Genomic DNA, 22871 nt, shown 5'->3' with positions numbered 1-22871 from the left:
TACAAATAACGCATACATATGTAGAAATAGTTTTGATATTTACACCTGTTATGTCTATTTCTGACTGAGAGGAAACTGTAATTCTCTCAAGTTTGATTAAATTTCATATTTTATTTATTCATTGTTGGTTAATAAAGTTGTACTACAATCATAAATGCAGTGTTTTTCACCCATTTTCCTGTTTGTGCTGTATAACTAAGGCCTGTTTTCATATTGTAAAGTTTAAATAGATATTTCCCCAGTTTGTTCTTTCATTAAGCTACAAACATCTGCTTGGCGTATATGGAAAATCAATTGTCAAGTCATTGCCACTGTTGTTTTCTGATGTTTCTCTCAGAAGCCTGTCTAATGAGCATGTCAACTGACTGCGAAATCAATGCAATTCTTATTAATATGTTTTGTCATCAATTATTTTGCTAATATTTGCAAACTCCAGTCTCGACACAGCGGGACACAACCTGAGTTGAGCAGAAATGTGAGGATGAATACAGCACGAAACATCCTGCTCACGTTGTTTTGTGGTTTTAAAATACACAGTACATAAGAACCAAAAATTAATATAATGAAGGAGCCGGTCGGGCTTAAATGAGTACTCAGCTGTTTGGCTGGCAGCCGGAGAGCACTGAAGGAACAGGTAACCATTAAAATGAAATGCTCCTTTGGCCATTTTAAGTGTCATCTAAGGAATATTATTGTGTTGAATAGTTATAGTAAGTGTGAAAACATGAACATCTATCTTTGCCAGACACAAAACTCTAAGTGCGATTTTACCCAAAGGGCTCACAACACTGTCATCAAATCCCATTCACACTTTACTCTTTATTGAATTAACCGTGTGTTCAGAGCCTGAGAATTCATTAGTTTCTTTATACTAACCGTACCATTATAGTCATAATTCAAGCAACATAAGGAGTACACGATAACTACCATCTGAATCTGTGAAGAACTTGGAGATTTGCAAATAAAACACACTGAAATCCCCATAAACTATAGAGGACAGGTGGTGATGCACTTTAACCTCTGGCCCTTAGAATAGAATAAAGTAGAGTAGAGTAGAGTAGAATAAAGTAGAGGAGAGTAGAATAAAGTAGAGTAGAATAGAATAGAATAGAGTAGAGTAGAGTAGAGTAGAGTAGAATAGAGTAGAGTAGAATAGAATAGAGTAGAATAAAGTAGAATAGAATAGAATAGAGTAAAGAAGAGTAGAGTATAATAGAATAGAATAGAACTTTATTGATCCTTTGGGCAGAGCCCTCGAGAAATTGAGATTCCAAAAACAGCAAAAACATTGAATATACACACAATAAATATCCCAAGAAAAAAGCAATAAAATAACCATCAAAAAAATTTAAAAAATTGCTATTGCCCATCTACTGACGTTAACATCACATCCTCATTGCTGATTTAAGAACTGTGTTATTGAAACAACTGCAATTACACATTGGAAAGTACTAGCAGAAAAAGTGGCAAAGTAGTAATAATAATAGCAATACCAAGTGGCTTATTATGTTCTAATATATTATAGTGTGCACAATATGTATATTTATATGTAGTTTAATAATCACAGAATAAAATCATTAGTAGAGACAAGTGGCAAAGTAGTAAATAATAATAATAATAATAATAATTCAATTCAACTCAACAGTGCACCGTTTCCATCAAATAGAGAAAAAACAAGCATAAGATTTGCATGAAGTGCTTCTGCACATGAAGCTCCATTGTCCTTGGGAAAACAGATCTAGTGCTATCTATAGCCTCAAAACACCTCCTACTGTGTTAAGCCGAATAAATTTTGACATTTTTTTTAAGATCCAATAGAATGAACTGTCTGTTATCAGACACAAAACCACAACATCACAGCCAACCCCAGACATCAGGCTTAATTCATCATCCAATCAAGACTATAACCATAATCCCCTTGTGTTTATTATAGCTGTCGGCTCAGGAAATATGCTTTGTCCAAGGACTGCCGGGCTCAGCCAAGACACGAAAACATTTTGCAAAAATCCAATAAGGCGACAAGGCATTGTGGTAAAACGGTTTGGTGAAAAGGTTTGGGGCGCATGTGGGTAATGAAATGCTGCTTGTCAGTGACGGTAAAAGAACTTATCAATTAGCTTCTCCTCATTTCTTCCTTTCTTCCCTCCTCCTCCTGCAGATACACAGGGGCTTAAGGCAGCACTTTAGGGGAAATACTTTCTCCTCATATTCATCATCGTTATTTTGCATCTGAATTTACAACAAAACAAGCTCTTTCATCTCTTGATTCACTCTCCGCCGGTGCTGGATAAAGGTATGCTGGGGCGTATTTAAACAAAGCATTTGCTAAAATGGATTGTCATGAAAATATTGTGCCGCTCTGGAAACAATTAACTAGCGATTGTGGATTCAAAAACTAAAAGCAAGATCTCGGTAATTTGGATGAGAATGCAGCCTTGAAGAAAATACTTAATGGATTATGTTTAAAGTCATGACTGCGCCACATTGTCATAACTAATCCTTTCATAATATTTTACATGAGAGATATGATACAGCAGCTCAGCGCAGCATGGCAGAGTCGCAGTAGTTCTCTCTTCTTCATTTTCATTATTGTGCCTCAATCCTCTCCCCCACCCTGGTCTGCAGGAAAGTTGTTCTTCCATGTAATTTAAAACAAACAACAGCCAGACACAGATAAGGGCATGACAGCCAGAAAATAATTCGGCTCCCTTCCTTCATCTGAGAGAGTCTAGAAAGGTCACCCTCAGCACTGCCAAACCTTGTATTTGTGTCGGCAGGGGTGGGTTGGGGTGGGCGGGGGGTGCTGGGGCAATAGGTCGCACTGTGGCTTGGGTGGTCTGATGCTTTGATCGGGCAGGAAGTCTTTCATAAAACTTCCTCAGTTCCTGGAGGGGGAGCCGACAGCACAAGAGACCGAGGCACCACGAGCAGCATAAAGAGCCAACGGAGCGCATGGGTGGGTGATATTTGTTCAGTTTCCTAATGCGAGGAGGTATTTAACAGGTTTAAGAGATGGGTTTGGAGCAGTAATGTATTTTACTTTAAACAGACACATACCAATGCAACCTGCTTCATACTGTAGCTAAAGCTGGTTAAAACTGCACACTTATTCATGTATATTTTTTGTACTTTTCATATTGAAAACATTTGTGCAATATAATGACACAGTTTTATTACAATACAATGTGTAACAATATGTTTACATTTTCCAGTTGCTTTATCCTCCCCCTCTATGTCCATTTATCTATTATTAATATCTGCACTTAGCTTTATTGTTATTGTTTGAATTCCGTACAATACAAACATAAGGGACATCTGGGATACACTGACCACAAAAAACCTTTGTGACTAAACACTGGTTTTACTAATGTGACGCTGAAATGAAAATTGTCCATTTCTCCCATTTACACCATACCAGCTTTATATATAAAGCACTTTAAGAACTTTATAGCTGGCCAAAGTGCCGTACACGAATCATAAAACAAGGGAAAAAATAAGTAAAAATAGTGATAACAGAAGGTGTAAAGCGGGCTAAGAACAATAAAATACAACCATCATAAAAACAAAGACAAGTTAAAATCTAGTAAAAACAATACAGGAAATCTAAAAAACATCTCATTCATTGATTAAAAGACAATGAGAAAAAGTGCGTGTTTAGACTTTAGAGTTCTCCCATTTATCATGACACTGTTCTTCTCAAGTCCTCAATCTATGGGTCAGAATCTCCATCTCAAATATCCCATTCACAATTTGTAGCCAGTCGTTGATTGTAGGAGGTTCTAATCTGCACCTTTTTTGGTAATAGTATTTCCACAGGCTGCATATAGTATTTTAAACAAATATCTATCATTTTTGATACATTATTACCAATAATATATCCCAAATACATCACCAAACATGTTTCAGGGATTGCATAACCCAATATCTTAACAATTGTTGAATAAACATTATCTCAAAATGATAAGAGTTTAGTCCATAACCAAAAGACATGTACATGATTTGCACTGACATTTCCACATCACAAGTTTTTCTATTTAAATATGCATGTGGTTCTTTTTAAATGTCTCCTTCACTATCAATTTTGTGGATTGAAATTTCATTCTACATATCATATGTTGAACGACAATAAAGGATCTTGAAATTGTCTAATTAGTTGTTCTGTGTTTTAAAATGTACAGTATATATAGGTTTTTTTTTTAAAAATATGGATAATTTCTTTCCTACTACTTTTTCTCATATTACATGGATCAACTGTAACATACAACATTTACCTCTAGGATTACTTAAGGATTCTGAATCTAAATAAATATACTCAATAAACTACAGATTCTTCTACATGGGATGATGTAAATAACGATTTCATGAAGATCAACTACAGAATGGCCAATTTTTTTTAAAACTCACTTTAACTCTCGACTTCTTTCATTCTCTCCTTTGTGGACACAACATACAGTCTACTCTCGTTATACCGCCAACTTCCGTTCACGGCCAAATTGGCGGTACAGCGAAAATGGCGTTACAACGGGTTGCGTCCATAATGTGCATGTCTTTACTATATGATGTCTATGCTGCCTCCGTTAACCCGTTCTAATTGCGTTTCTAAATAAATCTTAATTCTGTTATGTTGTAAGGCAGGGATCGGCAACCTTTAACACTCAAAGAGCCATTTCGACCCGGTTTCCACGCCGGTTTCCGCGGCGCACCTCGGAGGTGCCGCACCGCGGCACTGGCGGTATAACGGTCGGGAAATCAATGGTATAAGTGTTGTTTGTGCATGGAACTGGGCTGGCGGATGGCGATAGGCGGAAATGGCGGTAGCTAATGGAATAATGCATTGGGGATTTTTGTGCAATGGTTTTGGTCGGCGGTGAGCGAAAATGGCGGTATGACGGCGGGCGGTTTAACGAGAGTAGACTGTATAATAAAAACTCCAATGTTAATGTATTGCATCTATTGAGCGTCTATTTTCAGTTTGTCCACTTTAACCTGCATCAGTTTGTGTGATGTGTTTTGCTGCCACTGAAGAAATAAACTCATGTCAACTGAAAACGAATGCAGATCATCTCTGTAACCAAAAATTACACCTGTCATAGACAGCGACTTCAGATATATGCAAAACAAATGGCAAACCGTCATAGAAATAAATCTGAACCTGCTGATTCCAGTAACTGTTGGGTATTTTATTCTGTTATCGGAAGCCTAAGGGTTTATTCACACCTACCACGTTTGGTCTGGACCAGAGTTCGTTTCCCCAGAAAGTCCAGACTTTTTTTTAGGTGTGAATACAAACATGCGAACTCTGATTCGGTCCGCTTCCAAATGGACTCTGGGCCGGTTCACTTCTGGTGTGAATATAACCGACCTCAAACCAAACCAAACCAAGGAATTTTAGCCTTTTTGTGCTTGACGAGCCACCATAGCCGCTGGAAGTAGCCGAGGTTTACGGGTGGTCAGAGCTAATAGCAGCAGCTATGAGCTGTGGACAGACGTGGAGCAATAAGGAAACTGAATGTGTCACTGACATTTAGTCAGATGCCCGTATTACGAAACTGGCTCCGACTGAGCTTTTCATGAGTGCTAACATTTTCGTAAATCTGTGTCTGTACTCTGTAAAAAAACAATTTATATTACGAAAATGATAACTGTATGTAGGAGCACCAGATCTATTTTCATCAACACCGGCCGTCTCTGATTCACCCTGCCCCCGACTTTTCTGTCCAATGCCAGCGCAGTTTGTCACATGCGTGCTTCTGTTCACGCATTTTGGTCCACTAGCAAAAAGTGCAATGTGAATGCGATCCGACCCAAATGAAAAAAATAAAGTCCGCATTTGATCCGAATCAAATAAGCGGACCAAAGGACGTTTCAGTTGTGAATACACCCTAAATGCATGTGTTGTAGGATATAACGTGTTTCTAAAAAGGTAAATTATGTAACATTAATTTGCATATTCAAGGATGCAGTCGAGAAAACTGGTGCCAAGATGCTATTTTTTACAGTAAGATCAGTCATCTTTTGCCTGCTTCATTTTATCATCTGTTTATATCTGTGTTGCGGCCACATTTTTTATACAATTTCAATACATTTTGATAAAAATCAGGCCTTTCACTTGTTGTTTTTAGGTACATATTCTCTTACCTGTAGCCTCACTGCAATATTTATGTAACTAAAGACACTTTCCCTTTCTTTATCCTGTAAGTCAGTACTTTTACAGCCTATACAATATATCCATTTGTCCTCGACTTGAACTATTTGCTTGAAAAGTAAGTGTTTTTTCTGCTAAGGCTTTGGCTTACTGCTGAAATATCTATTCACTTCAGGGAAAATATTAAGATATATATCATATCACCCTTCAGCCAAATAATATGAGGGCTGAATTTAATGGTTTATATATGAAATGATTTTTATGACCTCTTTCGAGAGCTGCGACACAAAACAGGTACAGAGAAAGGATGTATTTTGACATTTATTCACTGAAAATCAATACGTGAAAACAAGCTAACGTTTGCCAGCATAGAGTATAAGACACGCAATGAAACAGGTTAGGATTGTCAGTTTTACAACGACTGGAATGAGAAGCTGGAATGATTTAGAAAGTACGATATAGCATAGTGAGATTAAAAACATAATGTCAAAGGCTAGCACGGTGCTGTTGAGGAAAAAGAAAACCAACCAAATGTCCTTGAGATAACATTGTACACATAAAAGTGTTGATCTGTGCTTTTCCGTGATTAGCAGCTGCAAAATAACCACATATTTACAAGGTATTTGCATGCAGTATTATGTTTCAGAAGTAATCTTACACGAAGGCCGTCATCTGGCCTATAAAAGTTATTACTACAGGAGTCTGAAGCATGCATAGTTCAGTGCGACCTAATAAAATACATTGAGTTGTGGTGCAATTTCTGCAGACCTTGAAGGATCTAATGTACTTGCAGCCTCTCGCCTTGCATGTGAGCATAAACATAAAGTATGATAAAACTGAAACTAGGGGTAACAACTACAATGCGACATAAATTAAGACTCCCACTGACTATCAAGGGTAAATATACAGCATATTTATATTATAAGTATAGACAGCGCTCAGATGCGTACGGTCCATATAAGTACACGACACCATCTGCGTCCGTCATTGTTCTTGTCTTAATTACAGCTACATCGCTGATGCACTGTAAACTGTAAAGAGAATTATTTTGCCATCCATCTCCTCCGGTGACATGCACTTAAAAGCTGTAAACTATTTAGCTAATGGCACACCTGCAGAGCTGACACAGAGTGAACGGGTAGGAGTTTATTGGACTTCTCAACGTCAACTTCGGGGGGGGGGGGATTGATCCAAACTTTTAGACGTCGCTCTTGTAAAAAAAAAAAAAAAAAAAAAAAAAAACTCTTCAAGCACCCACACTGCATTACCTTAATGCATTAAAGGCACTTTACCCCCCACTTTTTATATCATGACGTACTTTAAGCAAGGAGAAAATAAGACTCGAGGCTGCAGCGTGTACTTACTGCAGGTACTCTATGAAGTAGGGATATGAATGATATCAATCAGTGAAAAAAATCCTGCGCCGGCTAGTGGCTGTCCTTCCTAACTGACAAGATTATAGGGGAGCTCTGAAGCTGCTTTTATTGGTTTCTCCACTTCATTTGGGTTTACTTAACACCTGGGAGCTTTCATACCAGCACATGGCTATACTAAAGCACTATTTACAGTCTCTTGCATTTTTTTTTTTTTTGCTGGTTTATTTTCCCTTTTCACAAATTCCAGGAAGTGTGATTGATTTGAAGGGTTCAGTATGGGGACAGGTGAAGAGGGTGTTTTTATCAAGCGTGGATAAAGATAATTAAGGAGCTCTTTAAATGGCCACCCTACTGTTCCGGATCCGCCGCCCAAACCAAATCGTCGGCCACTCTCACATACACACCGCCTCTCTGGTGGTTTAAATGGTCTATTTTGGCTCATTTGGGGCTTGATTGATACACAGAGGCAGGGCTGTTAAAGCAGCAGAAGGGCATCGCAGTGATAAAGACAGGGTCAGAACTGAACTAAAGGGGGCAGTGCTAACAAGCGCTTGGATGGCTGGGTTGGAAGCCGTGCCACCTGAGAGCAGCAGAGGGAGGAATAAATAAGGGTAATACGGCGAGAGGTTTTTGAAGGAGAGAAGAAGTGTGGGAGGAAGTGATGACGGCAAAGGGGAAGGGGGAAGGGGGAAGGGGGGGAGACGACTACGAATGTGTGAGGGTGAGCATGTATTACATATGAGCAATAGGGGGTCAAAATGTGAGAGCTGCACCCGTGGTGAGATTCTGTGCTGTTTCAGAGGCTTGTGATGAAAAAGAGATGGCGATATTGGGGGTTGGGTGGCAGTGGTGGTGTTGGGGGTTGTGGGGGGTTTCTGCGAAGCTGAGGGTGCCTGATCATGCCATGTGACAATGGCGTACATATCCTCCATACTTCTCAAGCCCTGCTGATAGAGCACTAGGGAAGCATCAGGACACAAACACAAAATAAAGCCTATGGGTGAATGTATTTTGCACAGCATCAGATTCTGACTAGGGATGCAAATTATCGATTAATTCATTAATCGTTGGTTGGTTGCCCTTATTGATCAATTAACGATTAATTGATAAGAGGTGATTTCCTGAGAACCTGAATTTCTTTTTCATTACAATACTATAAGAATAAAATAAGATCCTATAAGAATAAAAGCTAAATATTGTTTATACACTTCATGAAAAAAGCATGTCATATTCCTTAATGATTGATTTATTGAACCATTGGATACAGTCAGTGTTTCCTGTGGAATTCATCTGTTGATGTGGCGGTCTGTAATCGAGGGGTACTCGCACGCGTGCAGTATGGCTGGGGGATGCGTGCATGTTGGCTGGTAACCGCGTGCATGCATCACTTTCCGTCCTGCTTGTAATACTATAGGGGTATGGAGCAGTCCGTGCCCCTGCAGAAGTGAAAGTGAAACTTTTCGCTCATTTATTTTTTCCCTACCTCCTGAAGTTTCACAAATGCATTACATATCTGTGGCCCGGATCAGGAGCCTAGAGGATGTTTTCAACTTCTGTCTCACTGCCCGTAGACTACACCAACCTCCAGGGGAAACGCTCCGATACCAACCCCGTATTTATTCGGGGGTGCACCGCTCCCACAAACAGATGGGCCAGTCTGTGTTTGGCTCCACCATGTCCATAAAGACATTCTAACTCATCAACGGCATGATCCGGTTCAATGACCGGCTATCCCAGCCGCGGCATTGCAGCGTGGACAAACCGGCAGCCTTCGGACAGGTGTGGACAGGTAGACAAGGGCAATTAACCGACAATTAATAATTTCATTCATTCATTCATTTTCTGAACCCGCTTTATCCTCACTAGGGTCACGGGGGTCACTTGGAGCCTATCCCAGCTACATAGGGGCGAAGGCGGGGTACACCCTGGACAAGTCGCCAGTTCATCGCAGGGCTGAACATATAGAGACAAACAGTCACTCTCACATTCACACCTATGGGCAATTATAGATTAACCAATTAACCTATTAGTGCATGTTTTTGGATTGTGGGAGGAAGCTGGAGTACCCGGAGAGAACCCACGCAGACACGGGGAGAACATGCAAACTCCACACAGAAAGGTCCCACCCCCTGTCGACTGGTGTTGGAATCGAACCCAGGACCTTCTTGCTGTGAGGCATGAGTGCTAACCACTGCACCACCGTGTCGCCCTAATAATAATAATAATAATAATAATAATAATAATAATAATTTAATCGAGCAAATTCTTATCGACAATTAATCGTTAGTCGATTAATTGTTTACCTCCCTAATTCAGACTACTTTATTAATCCCCAGAAGGCAATTCAGTTCACAGTTACGCTGCCTTATTGGACGTCCAAGCAATTAGGGACAAACAAATGCACACCACTCATAGCAGCATATGACTGCCACATACATACACATTCACCTTTCAGTACCCATAGAAACACAACCAGGCAATAAGTTCAACAGTGAAATGAAATGACTAAGATGCTAAAAAAGAATAAAAACACAATAAATAGTGAATCAAGTCACCTTCAGTCACTGCCCAGCGTTAAGCAGCCTGATAGCTGAGGGAATAAATGAGTTGGAGTATCTGAACTGAATCTAAACTGGAGGTAATCTGACTACAACAGATATGTAAATTTACATGATCATTTTCACTCATTTCACACTGGGAAACAAAAAAAAGCCAAAATGCACCTTTACTGATGCAAAAATGATTAATGACAAACGAATCACACTCCAGAAACAAAGCACAGACTAAATATTCTACTATGCAACTGTACATTCAGTTTTATGTTCATCCTTGTTTACTTGATGCCATGGAAAATAAAAGGTCAAGGAGAAATTGGGTCTTGTTTTTTTCTTGTGTGTATAAGCAGCATACTCAGAGTTTACATCTGTATAGCATAATATCCTGTGCTCCAGTACATATAGTACAAAACAACTCAGTATGTCAGAAAGTGGAATGTACTGACAATGTGGTACATCAGAAATACTTGACCATGTGTGAGAATAAGCGTGTTTTGCAGGGTATACACAAGCTTCTGTGAAGTGGAAGGTTATGTCAGATCAATTGCTGCTGAGTGGGATTTAACTCACATTTACTTTTCCCTTCATATTTCACATTATGGACTGAGACGGCTGTAACAATAAAGCCAAAACTCTCATGGAAAACATCATTTAATACAAGGTAATAGTTGTGGATATTGTGCCATGAAATAGTTTGAAATAAACATGTTGTGATTCAACATATTCAACTGTTGTGTGACGAGCAAAAACACGAGCCTTTCGGGCGAAGAAAACACTCATATTCTTTCTAAATAGAACCTTAAAGCTTCCAAATGAGAGGAATATTTCAAGTTATTCTGGTTGTAAAATGCTAAGCACACATTACCGCAGATGTTTCACCTGTGTTTATCCATAAATGGTGTGTTTGGGCAGCAGATGACTGTGTTGGGATTTTCAGAAAAACAAATCACAAGTATAATCAGTATTTTATTCATCTCTGCTATGGAAGAATTAGCAGAATTAGCAGCCATGGCCTAGTAGGCTGGAGAGATGGCTTGTGACAGATGGGTCGCTGGTTCAATTCCCTGGACTGGCAGAAAGTTAATGGCTGATATGCCCTTGAGCAAGGCACTTAAACCCCCATTTGCTCCCCAGGTGCTTGATATGTCAAGCCCACTGCTCCTAGTCTGCAGTGTGTGTATTTAGGTTTTGCACACACGTCACATGATCACGTGGTTTTCTGTTTACGACACCATATTGGTAGGCAAGCTTTCCTGGGATCGTACAATTGCCCATTGTTGGTGATATTTATCTTTCTCCTGTGTAGATCTACAACAACATAGAGTTTTAAGCAGTGTGATCATGGTAACCACATGTATTGTGGTTGGTTGCAATAGATGAATTTCATGTGACGTATGCATACATTAAGTCTTGGAGGCGGAAGTCACGCCGAGTTCATAGCGTGTTAAACGATGGACCTGCTAAACTCCTATGTGCCGTTTATTCCTTAGCTTTCACTAAGTATAAGTTAGGCAGAAAAACCGCTCGGTTCCACTGGTGGCAACGGTGGTTCTGTTCTGCCAACCGCTGCTTATAGTTATTACTGCGGTTAGCGTAGCTTCTCAGTATAGTTAGCCTGTTAGCCTGTTGTGCTTAGCAACACATTGTGGTGGTACGGTGATGAAGACCCCTTTAAACCTACCAGGAGGGCTTCCCCACCCTATAGAGAGAGAGTGATTGCGGATTTACCTGCTGCCTTTGCCGGTGATGGCAGCCAGAGTTTCCTCAGCTGGAAGTGGCAGTGGGAGCTACGGCAGGCGACACCAATGAGTTCAGCGGGGAACTGGTGAGAATACTCCCCACCCATCTGTGCAAGTCTGCTTTTCTACTATGGGACAGCCTTCCCCATGCGGTCAAGTCAAATTATGTGGCCGTGAAAGAGAAGATGGGATCGGCTTTTGGACAGAGACAGTTAATGGAACGTGTTAGAGCTAACATATTGGTAGTGCAGTGGTTAGCAATCGTGCCTCACAGCAAGAAGGTCCTGGGTTCGATTCCAACACCAGTCGACGGGGGGTGGGACCTTTCTGTGTGGAGTTTGCATGTTTTCCCCGTGTCTGCGTGGGTTCTCTCCGGGTACTCCAGCTTCCTCCCACCATCCAAAGACATGCACTAATAGGTTAATTGGTTAATCTAAATTGCCCATAGGTGTGAATGTGAGAGTGATTGTTTGTCTCTATATGTCAGCCCTGCGATGAACTGGCGACTTGTCCAGGGTGTACCCCGTCTTCGCCCCTATGTAGCTGGGATAGGCTCCAAACGACCCCCGTGACCCTAGTGAGGATAAAGTGGGTTCAGAAAATGAATGAATGAATGAATATTGGCTCGTTCATGAGTTCCGGGGGAGAGCCTGGAGGTGTACGCGGCTGATGTGAGCTGGCTGGTAGCTGGTACTCGTGTTTTTGCCTCCGAGTTGCGCACGTATCACTGTTGTTAGTAAACATTGAAACTCATCTATGGTGCCTTTATCACAAGCAGACATACTTGCAAATAACAAAACACGCAAACACGAGTCCAAAGAAAAACACCATGTAAAGCAACAGTTCTGACTTTCTGGATCCAGATAGCGTGCCTACCAATATGGCGGTGTAAATAATAATCACATGACCAGTGACGTCAGCTGCAAGTCCTGAATATTCTAGTAACAGGTTAAATGCATAAGGTGTGTGGTGCATGTGTATGTGTGTGATCTATATACTGACAAAACAAAGAACGTTAATCTTATCTTAATAAAGAAAATTAAACAAATTATGCAAGATCCTGTGGTAAAAATAATATTTCTAAACCTCAACTTGTAGAGATACTTCTTTTGTCATTTGGTTACATTATAAAGTGTAACATATGACTTAATAGTAAAAGTGTCACAGTACACAAAGATCATGGCCTGCTTACATTCTGATTCATGGTACAATGCGATAAAGTAAAATGCAGAAAAAGCGACCAAAAATCTGAAACACAAGAGTAGTGAAATTTATTGCAGCTGCCTGCTCAGACTCAACAGAAACAAATGAAAGTTAATGGACAAGATGCACGAAATAAAGAATAAATCAGTTCTGCTGTTGGACGGTTTCACAGAACACCACCACTGGAGAGTGAAGATGCTGTTTCAAGTTAAACATGGACATTGAACCAGCGACCAGATGGACTGGACCAGAACAAAAGACAACAATTGAACTAAAAGCAACTGAAGGACGAGTCAGTCTCTATACACCACACTGAAGCATCTGTATCCAGCCCCTGGCATCTTTGTTCATTTACAAATGCATTTATCTAACGCTGTATATTGTACATAGAGGAACATAGGGGAGTGGAATTCAAAGCTACCATTTATCTGGTCCTTTCACCACCTCTGTGAATGCTGTCCAGGAAATTTCATTGTAAACATCCATACATTTCTGTTAACTTCCAGGGACATTATTGCATGTTGCTGCCAGCAACATGCAGCCTTGGTCTAAAACACACACTGTTGACTTCATTTCAATGACTTCTGAGGACAATGTGTAGTAATAAACTGTAAAACCTACAGAGCTGTTGCAGGACTTTCACCATAAGGTGGGTCTAGTTAATTTATCAATGTTTAATAATTATCTACATCCAGTGTTTTACCAGAATATTTTGTTCTGTTTTGTCTCCGTTTCCCTGGTGTAAAGTGGTAGTGACATCTGATTTACCGCCACCTGCTGGATTGGAGTGTTACTACATTTACCATTATGGCCAGAGAGCAGGGGGTGTCAAACATATGCCTTGTGGAGCAAAACTGACCCACAAAAAAAGTGGCTTGTGTGATGAATTTGTGAAATGCAAAAATTACACTGAAGATATTAAGAATTACAGATTGTTAAAATAATATTACTTCAGGGGCTATATACAGACTGATAAGGCCTCATGTGGGCCAGACCAGTAAAATACCATCATAATAACCTGTAAATAATGACAACTCGAAATTTTTCTCTTTGTTTCAATGTAAAAACAGTAAGATTAGATGAAAGCCTTTACATTTACAAACTATCCTTGAACAAATAATGGGAATAACATGTACAATCTGAAATGTTTTAAGAAAAATTATAATAATATTATGCCTTGTAAGTTGTAATGCACACAATAAACTGAGGCATAACATTGCTAAAATCACAGCTATTTTTTCTCAAGAAATTTGAGGTTAATTTTTTTAAAGTATAGTTTGTACATGTAAACATTTAATGATGTAATTTCACTTATTTCATAAAAAAGCTTGGAGTTGCCATTATTTCAAATGTTTTGTTATTTTATTGGTGCAACCCACTTGAGCTCAAATTGGGCTGCATGTAACCCCTGAACTAAAATGAGTTTGTCACCCCTGCCTGTATCAGTATGAATGACAGATGTATTTGCCCTGTCCATTATGCCCAAACTGCAAACCAAACCATAGAAGCCATACTGTGACTGTATGGTACAAATACAGGGACCATGACACCCCTACTAAACACCTTGTCCTAACTTTAGTCACTATCTGAAGTAGCTGCAGTACGCTTAAAAAGTAAATAGAAAAAATTGAACTTAACATAGCACTATAGTGTTAAAGGGGTCATATTTTGCTAATCCCACTTTTATTAGTCTTTGGTACATTTATTTGTGTATTTGGGGAACCAAATCATTCAAAAAGTTTGAATTTGAACCCTCCAGGTGCTGCAAAGCTATCTTTATATTCATTCCAGCAAAAATCAAGTGGATTTCTACAACCCATTTCCATTCCTTCTTAATTTGTTATGTTTTATAACTAGTTACATCACAACATTTGCACATATAAGGTCAAGAGTTCCGATGAACATTTCTCCGAGTACAACATAATTGTTTATCAGCAGAAGCGGTTGTTGTAAAAACTGAAAATATGTCCAAACTTCAAGCCGATTACCTAAAATGTTCAGTTGTTAGAGGGAGTGGGGTGTGAATTGGTTCCTTTTCATTTAAAGGGCCGGCGGTCAAAATGAGTTTTCTGGTGTCATTACTCAGAAATAGGGTTGAAGATGGACCTGTGGAGTTGAATTAATGAAGAATTCAGACCCCAGCATAGCATTTATAGTTTATGTAGACCACAGGGAAATGTTTTAAAATGCATAATTCCATTTAAAAAAGCAAAATATCACTCCTTTGATGCCACTTTCTTGTGATAATACTGTAAGACAACACTGAAATAAATAAAAATATCTGTGACCATCAGGGACAGGATCCCACATCACAGACTCAAATGCTCAAAACTAGTGAAAACAGCCCTGACGAGGCTGACGACAACTTAAAACGACGCTGCGTCGTGTGTTAAGCTGTCGTGGGGGATGGTGGCGGGGGGAGCGTGGAGTGGGCAGCGTCGCGAGCGCAAACATGTGGAAGGACAGTGACGAGAAAAGAAAACAGAGAAGACAGTCCTTAATTGCCTTTTCAGTCATTAACAGGGTCCCACACCTCATGAAACATTAATTACACCGAGCGCTGTGGAGATAGGGACGCTTAATTAGAAATTATTCACCGCGTGGCGAGAACTGAGCGATAGCATTTCAGCGGCATGTAAATCGCCCGTGCGAGATCTAAAATAAGTGCGGTAAAAATCAGTGTCGACGTCGTGCTTATCTGGCTTCCTCTCGCTGGCTGTCTTGTGAAGTGCGATTCCCTTTTACCTGATAGCATGTTGAGTGAAGTAGGACACGTGTTAACCCTTTGTTCTCCTGCTTTACTGTATCTGCCTCCCTTCCCCCCTCCTCCTCCTCCTCTCTTACCTCTCCTATACCTCCTGCTTTGTTCATAAATTATTTACGCTTCCCCCTCTAGACAGGATGTAATTGACACAGAGGGTCTGTCAATTACTTCAACATCTGGGAGGGACTGCTCGGTACATCGCTCCTCCACTTTACCCCTCACCCCCCTGTTCATTTTTAGCCCCATTTGAAAACCTACCTCTTCTCTCTTCACGCTTCCGAAAGCCAAGCCAATGATATGACATTAACACTCTTGATGGGACATACCCTTGACACCGTTGCCCCCTCCTTGCTGTTCTGGGCATTTCCCCTAATCCCCCACAAAACTTGAAAAATGGTCCGTTCCACCCCTCATCCCAGGTGTATTGATCTTTCCCTCCACCCAGCCATTCCCACCACATTTTCCCGTCAAGTGTGCAGCCTCCGTGTGTGTGTATGTGTGAGTGAGTTGTACGAGATCGCACAGTGGAGTGGTAATAATGTCACCAGACTGTACCTAAGGTAATGGATCGGCCTCACTGTTCCATGCAAGGCTCCGGGCACAAGTATCGGCCTTGGGAAATGTCACATGGATATCAGAGAGGGAAGAGTTAAGGGCAGACGATGTCTCCGATGGAGACATAACAAAACACATTAAGAGACGTGTACAATGTCTATTAAGGGTGTGCATTAGGATGTGGATGATGAAACTGAATTTATAGGTCTGGGGTGAAAACTGAGGTAGGGGTGAAAGATTCCAGCCTCTAATATGAGACTCGTACGTCTGACTGCACATGTGCATGTGCTGGTGTTTCAATGTAAAATCAATAATATTGCATTGATGAGATTACATTATGAAAGAATGTGGTCTTGCGCAGTATCGATCTGGTCCATTCATGTAGTGTCCGTGTCAACCTGCACAAATACATAATTGCCAAAAAAGAAAACCTTATCATTTAATAAGACAATTAAGAAACTGGACCAAGGGTCCCGTAGCCCAACGGCATATTTAAAGACATTAATTACCTCCGCCAAGGAGGTTATGTTTTTGCCGGCGTTGGTTTGTCTGTCTGTCTGTGTGCAAGATAATTCAAAAAGTTATCGACAGATTTGGATGAAAATTTCAGGAAATGTTGATACTGACACAAGGAACAAATTATTAAATTTTGGTGGTGAATGGGGCGGGGGGGGCACTGATCTGCCATGGTGCAGGTCTGCGCTCTACAAGTGATTTCCTAGTTGACATTTGTTTCACCTTTCAAAGTCACTCAAGGTCAAAGGTCATGGCATCAAATGAAAGCCCATATGTGACTTCCTATCTTGCCAATAGTAATTAGATCAAGATCTTCAACTGTTTTGAAGTTACAGCACTTTGAAATTTGTACCATCATAAACCGATGGGGATTTTTTTAAATCTTAAAAATTCATAAAAAATTCAAAAATGTATATTCCACAATTCTTTGAACAAACTTGGTAGACCTTAGCCAAAACATATTCCACAACAAATATCAAGTCATTCTGACGGACAGTTTTGGAGAAGATTCTTGAAAACTGTTTATGGATGACGGATGCACGACGGACAGACGACGGATGGACAACAGATGGACAACGGACGGACGCCAACAGATACTAATAGTCCATCTGGACCTTTTGGGCCACTGGACTAAAAATGAGCAAAATGAGCATTCTGTTCATCATTAAACTCATTTAGTTCAGGCACCACATTCAACCCAATATGATCTCAAGTGGGCCAGACCAATAAAATAATAACAGTGAAAAAATTCAAGTTACATTATGAAAATGTTTAAACCAACAAAGTTTCCAAATGACACGAACCTGAAATGTCATAAGAAAAAATATTTTAACTATATTCTGCCTCAGAGTATCATTTACACATGTATATCTACAAAGACACAAAACATCAGGCAGAATATTGTCAAAATGCTCACGCTTGTCTAAAGACATTTCAGGCTGTTGATATTTGTTCAGGTTATTCACTTTTTTGTAAAAAGGAAAATTTGTAAATGTAAAAATGTTCATGTAATGTTACTTTTTTACACTAAAATAAAGAGAAAAATTTGCAGTGGTCATTATTTATAGGCTATTATGACAGTATTTTACCGATCTGACCCACTTTAGATCATATCGATCTGAATGTGGAACTTGAACTAAAATGATTTTGACACCACTGATTGTTAATATCTCCAGTGTAATTTTTGCACTTCACAAATTCATCCAACGAGCTGGATTGGACCCTTTGGAGGGCCGGGTTTGGCCTGTGGGCTGTATGTTTGACACCTGCGTTCAAGACCTATAATGAAAAAATGACTAATCAGTGAATCTTGTGCAGTATATATGGTCACATGACTTTCTTATATGGTGGTACAATGTATACAACTTCTGAAGCCAGAGGTGACGATATTTGTACCAAAAGGTGGAGCTGTGAGAAGGTGAGGGGTGAGCTAAGGCTAAGTACTAGCTTACTGATAGTGAAATGGTACGTGCAAGGTGGCGGCGCGTGTAGATGCTAATACAATACTCACCCTACCTCAGTTCAATAATCACGACTCATGCACCTTGTTTAAAACTTTACCAGAAAATAACTCTTCTGACACAGACTTACGCTTCGAAACCGAGAACTAGTTTTATAGCAACTCCCAAATGAATTTCTCTCTACATTTAACCTCCCCTAAGTGATCCATCACCATTTATTATAATATTATCCTCTACATTGTGCATTTTTCAGTGTATATCATGTGTCATGTATTTCTGATTTCTGACAACCCTTCCTGAATAAAATAAAGTTCAAACATACCTGACTGTATAATCTGATGAATAAGTAGCATGAGTAGGATTAAAAAAACTGAGGATGCAACATCAAGTGAATCACTGACGGGTAAATCATGAGGGAACATTCACATCACTCTTATAATATAATGTTCATAACAATATCCATATAACATTAAATATTAAAAAAAAGACATGAAAGCAATGATTTGAGATTCTGCTCCTACTACTGTATATTCTATGCATTGAACTACACTCATCTTTGTTACATACAGCCTGTTGAAGTATTCTTTACTCTTCTGCTCTGAAAAACTTGTAACCATGTTCTGTTTACTGGCAGGTTGTATACGTGGTTGAAGCGCCAGCGCTGACTTTCATCTCATCTCAAACAGTTTCAGAGGGGCTTTTTTTTTTTTTTAGTGTTTTTCCTGTAGGTGTAGCAAACTATGACAGAAGGACCCTTACCTGTTCTTCAAATGCTGGATGCTTCCAAGACACTTGAAGCGCCCGTTTACCATGATAGCCATACGGGTGCAGAGCGCTTCACACTCCTCCATACTGTCAAAAGAATGAGGGGGAGTTTGGAGAATAAATACAAAGGAAGTATGGCAAAAACACTTTTACAGGGCTGTGTTTTAGAGGAATTTTTGCTGTCTTTGAGACATTAACCCTCAAAGACCTAGAACTAATGCATTTTCTAGGTGATATTAGCTAACATTTACTATAATATTATCCACAGAATTGTACATTTTCAGTGAAAACCAAGTATTTTCCTATAGTTAATCTACTGACCATGTAGATGTGCATAAAAGCTCAGAGTAAATCCAGCTCATTATAGCTTATTATATCAAAACACAAAACTTGTGACTTTTTCAACTAAATACTGTATATCATTAGTTGAACATAAAACAAGCATCTCCAACCGTATACAATTAACACTTTTTTTTTTTCAATCTTCTCTGTTTTGATATAATAACCTTTGAATTTACTCATTTATTCGACAAACATCTACATGATCAGCAAATTAAATATAAGAAAACACTGTTTGTTGACAAAATAATTCAAAATTCAGTGGATAATATTGTAGTATATGGTAATAAATCTCATGATTTTTTTTTTAGCAAGTACATCACCAATTGAATTTAACCCTTTCATGCACAGTGGTCACTCCAGTGGACAGCTCTTCTACAGCTGTTCTCTTATATATTCATGGGTTTTGTTGTTCTTTTTACTGTTTTTTTTTTTTTTTTTCACATATGTTTATTAAAGTTTTAAGACACTACATATCTTTTCTGACATGAATTGGTAACATTACGTAGATCTCTCCTGAGCATAAACCCCCAGAATCACAAGCCCTCCCCATAGTTTTCACACAGTTTATCAGCAAATACATGTTTCTGTGTCAAAAATTAAACATATGGTGTCCAGCTGAGTGGACATTTTTGCAACTTCATGAAAAAAAGGTTCATAAGAATTTTTTTTCATTATTATTTTTTGTATGTATTTTTTTTAATTTTTTAAAATAATTTTTATTTATTTATTTTAATTTATTTTTCAGTAGAAAATTTTCAGTCGCACTGTTTTTTTCATGCCTAAAGAGGAATAAAAAACCTCAGGAAAAAATTTTGATTAAGGTTCTCATAATTCGTGCATGAAAGGGTTAAAAGCAGGCCTCTCCAACCACTGTCACTTTTCAAACTACAAGGGTTTCATGACGAATCAATGCACACTAATTCTCCGATCATTATCCAATTTCTGGAGTAATCAGATTACTCAAATGTTCATATAAACAGTATAATCTGACATGCTTTATCTGATAATCAGATCAACACACTTGGATTTCTCCCCAATACTCAGATATCTTTATGCACGTATAACTGTTAATCTGATTTAATTCACTCTTTTACATTCACACGTGTAAAAACAAGTAAATCGCAGAAGTGACGTAGTCAAATGTGAGTGGACGATAACAGGAAGTTTGATTCTACCATCACTATGAACATACATAACCTGATTTTTTTTTTTTTTAAATTGAGTTACTTCAAATATGGAAATGATACAAGCTTCCTGATTGACTTCTTTGCACAACATAATATAGAACTGAAAATTCAAGGAAGCAAAAATAATAATACAAAACATATCGCAACACCAACACCTCCTTTGCTCTGTCTGTTATATATAAATTCATAGCCCTCTATCTCAAAATTCACTCCTGATAATGGATTGAAATGTCTAAACCAGGGTTTTTTGATTGCATGTAAAGGCATCACAATTATCTGATTACTCCCAGTTATCAGATTTTTATGGTCATGTAAATGGGCTCAGTGTTGACTGTGACAAGATGAGAAACTGCATTTTACACCAATTATTTACATGTCTTGACAGAAAAAGTGGATCAACAGTTATTACGCATTTAGATATTACATTATTTAGATATTACACTATTTAGATCAGTAGATGCTATTGGTCACCAGTGGCTGTTCAGGTCTTTGAGGGTTAAAACCTCTCAGATACAATACTCAAACCCTGACCATGTTTTTTTTTTTTAGTGACCACTCACATTATTTGGTAGTGATTCATTCTCTCCCGGTGATACTTTAGGTTGGAGCACTTTTCCATGTCTACGTTGACACCGTAAATGGACTACAAATTTGGTAATTACAGAGAAAGGAAAGGACCATCTGTAGCTCTTATTATCTCATTTTTTTTCCCGCTCAGAGTTGGGCTGCAGTGTGAGTCATTTGCAGTAGACGCAAAACCTGTGAAGCTTTTCTGAGGAATGGTGCAATTAGGATTATGACTTTGTAAAACCTGGTGAATCTGCCACTTAACAAAACACAACCACCTGGTCATGCCACGGACGATTGGATGCAGTTCAGCCACATTGCCTGGGACAACAACGAATGCTTTTATTCCTTTATGAAGGGAACATATGTAATGAGGATAATGTATTCCAAATGAAATAGCAGCACAGATTATTGACATCCTTTGCCAGAGACACAAATGACTCAAAAACGCCTGTGTAAAACGCCTGCGATTTACACAACGGTGCAATGAACAGGCATATAAATTGTTAAATGTTGCACATCAGTTTGGACCACAGAGTTGTGTGAGAAAAAAAAAAAAACAGAGCTATTTAATTTATTTCACCCACAACCGACTAGCAGTACAAAAGAAAAAGTTAAGAGAACTGAACTTTCCTTCAAGAAAACTCGGATAACGAAAAGACTCCAGCACTGATATTGACAGTTTCCCTTTTCATGGGGAAAAAACAAGCGGCAGTCAGTCAATATGCCCTCATGCTTCGTGCTTTAGAGCAGCCGCTGTGTTTCTGGCAGCCCGTATTAGCCACCACACAGGAAGCAATGCCTCTTCACGAAATGTAATTAGAATCAATTATAAGCACAAAACTACAGTTCGCGCTCATTGGTTTTCTTTCCAAATATTTTGATTTCACATTTGTGGGCGAGGTGTGAATCCGTTAATGACAACGAGTGGGTAAAGAGTGATGTCGCACCTGTGTGACGTGAGAATAACAGAGCGTCCTTCCCTAATGACGCTCAGGATGCAGTCCCACAGGAAGCGGCGGGCCTTAGGATCCATCCCAGTGGTCGGCTCATCCTGCAACAACATTTGGAACAATTTACAGTCTGTTCTGCAACGGTATCAAAAATCTGTTTGTGGCGTGTGTTGACCCTGCACGTTGGTTACACATGTGTCAAGATGGGCTTTACTTCCATTTGTCACCATCTGGAAATGTAAGAATAGAATAGAATAGAATAGAACAGGGGTGTCAAACTCATTTTAGCTCAGGGGCCACATTCAGCTAAGTTTGATCTGCAGTGGGCCGAACCAGTAAAATAATAACATAATAATATACAGGGTGGGGAAGCAAAATTTACAATGAACATTTAGTTGTTTTTTCTCAGCAGGCGCTACGTCAATTGTTTTGAAACCAAACATATATTGATGTCATAATCATACCTAACACTATTATCCTTTTCAAAAACTTTTGCCCATATGAGTAATCAGGAAAGCAAACGTCCAAGAGTGTGTGATTTGCTGAATGCACTCGTCACACCAAAGGAGATTTCAAAAATAGTTGGAGTGTCCATAAAGACTGTTTATAATGGAAAGAAGAGAATGACTATGAGCAAAACTATTACCAGAAAGTCTGGAAGATACTATTAAAGAAGAATGGGAGAAGTTGTCACCCGAATATTTGAGGAACACTTGCGCAAGTTTCAGGAAGCGTGTGAAGGCA

At 39.2% G+C, this 22871-nt stretch overlaps 1 protein-coding gene across 1 annotated transcript in view; it reads right to left on the bottom strand.

The window, feature by feature from the left end:
• The window catches only part of LOC115438332 (phospholipid-transporting ATPase ABCA1), a 419337-nt gene that overhangs the window by 26127 nt on the left and 370339 nt on the right, over positions 1 to 22871 (bottom strand). The window contains exons 47-48 of the mRNA XM_030161907.1: positions 22125 to 22228; positions 19073 to 19165 (exon numbers count right to left, since the gene is read on the bottom strand). Of these exons, the coding sequence (XP_030017767.1) occupies positions 19073 to 19165; positions 22125 to 22228 (197 nt within the window). The remainder of the gene's footprint in view (positions 1 to 19072; positions 19166 to 22124; positions 22229 to 22871) is intronic.

Source organism: Sphaeramia orbicularis, chromosome 18 (genome assembly GCF_902148855.1).
Source record: "Sphaeramia orbicularis chromosome 18, fSphaOr1.1, whole genome shotgun sequence".
In the NCBI taxonomy this organism is placed as follows: domain Eukaryota; kingdom Metazoa; phylum Chordata; class Actinopteri; order Kurtiformes; family Apogonidae; genus Sphaeramia; species Sphaeramia orbicularis.
The sequence above is the reverse complement of the archived record's forward strand: the minus strand, read 5'-3'. Positions and strand labels throughout refer to the sequence as shown.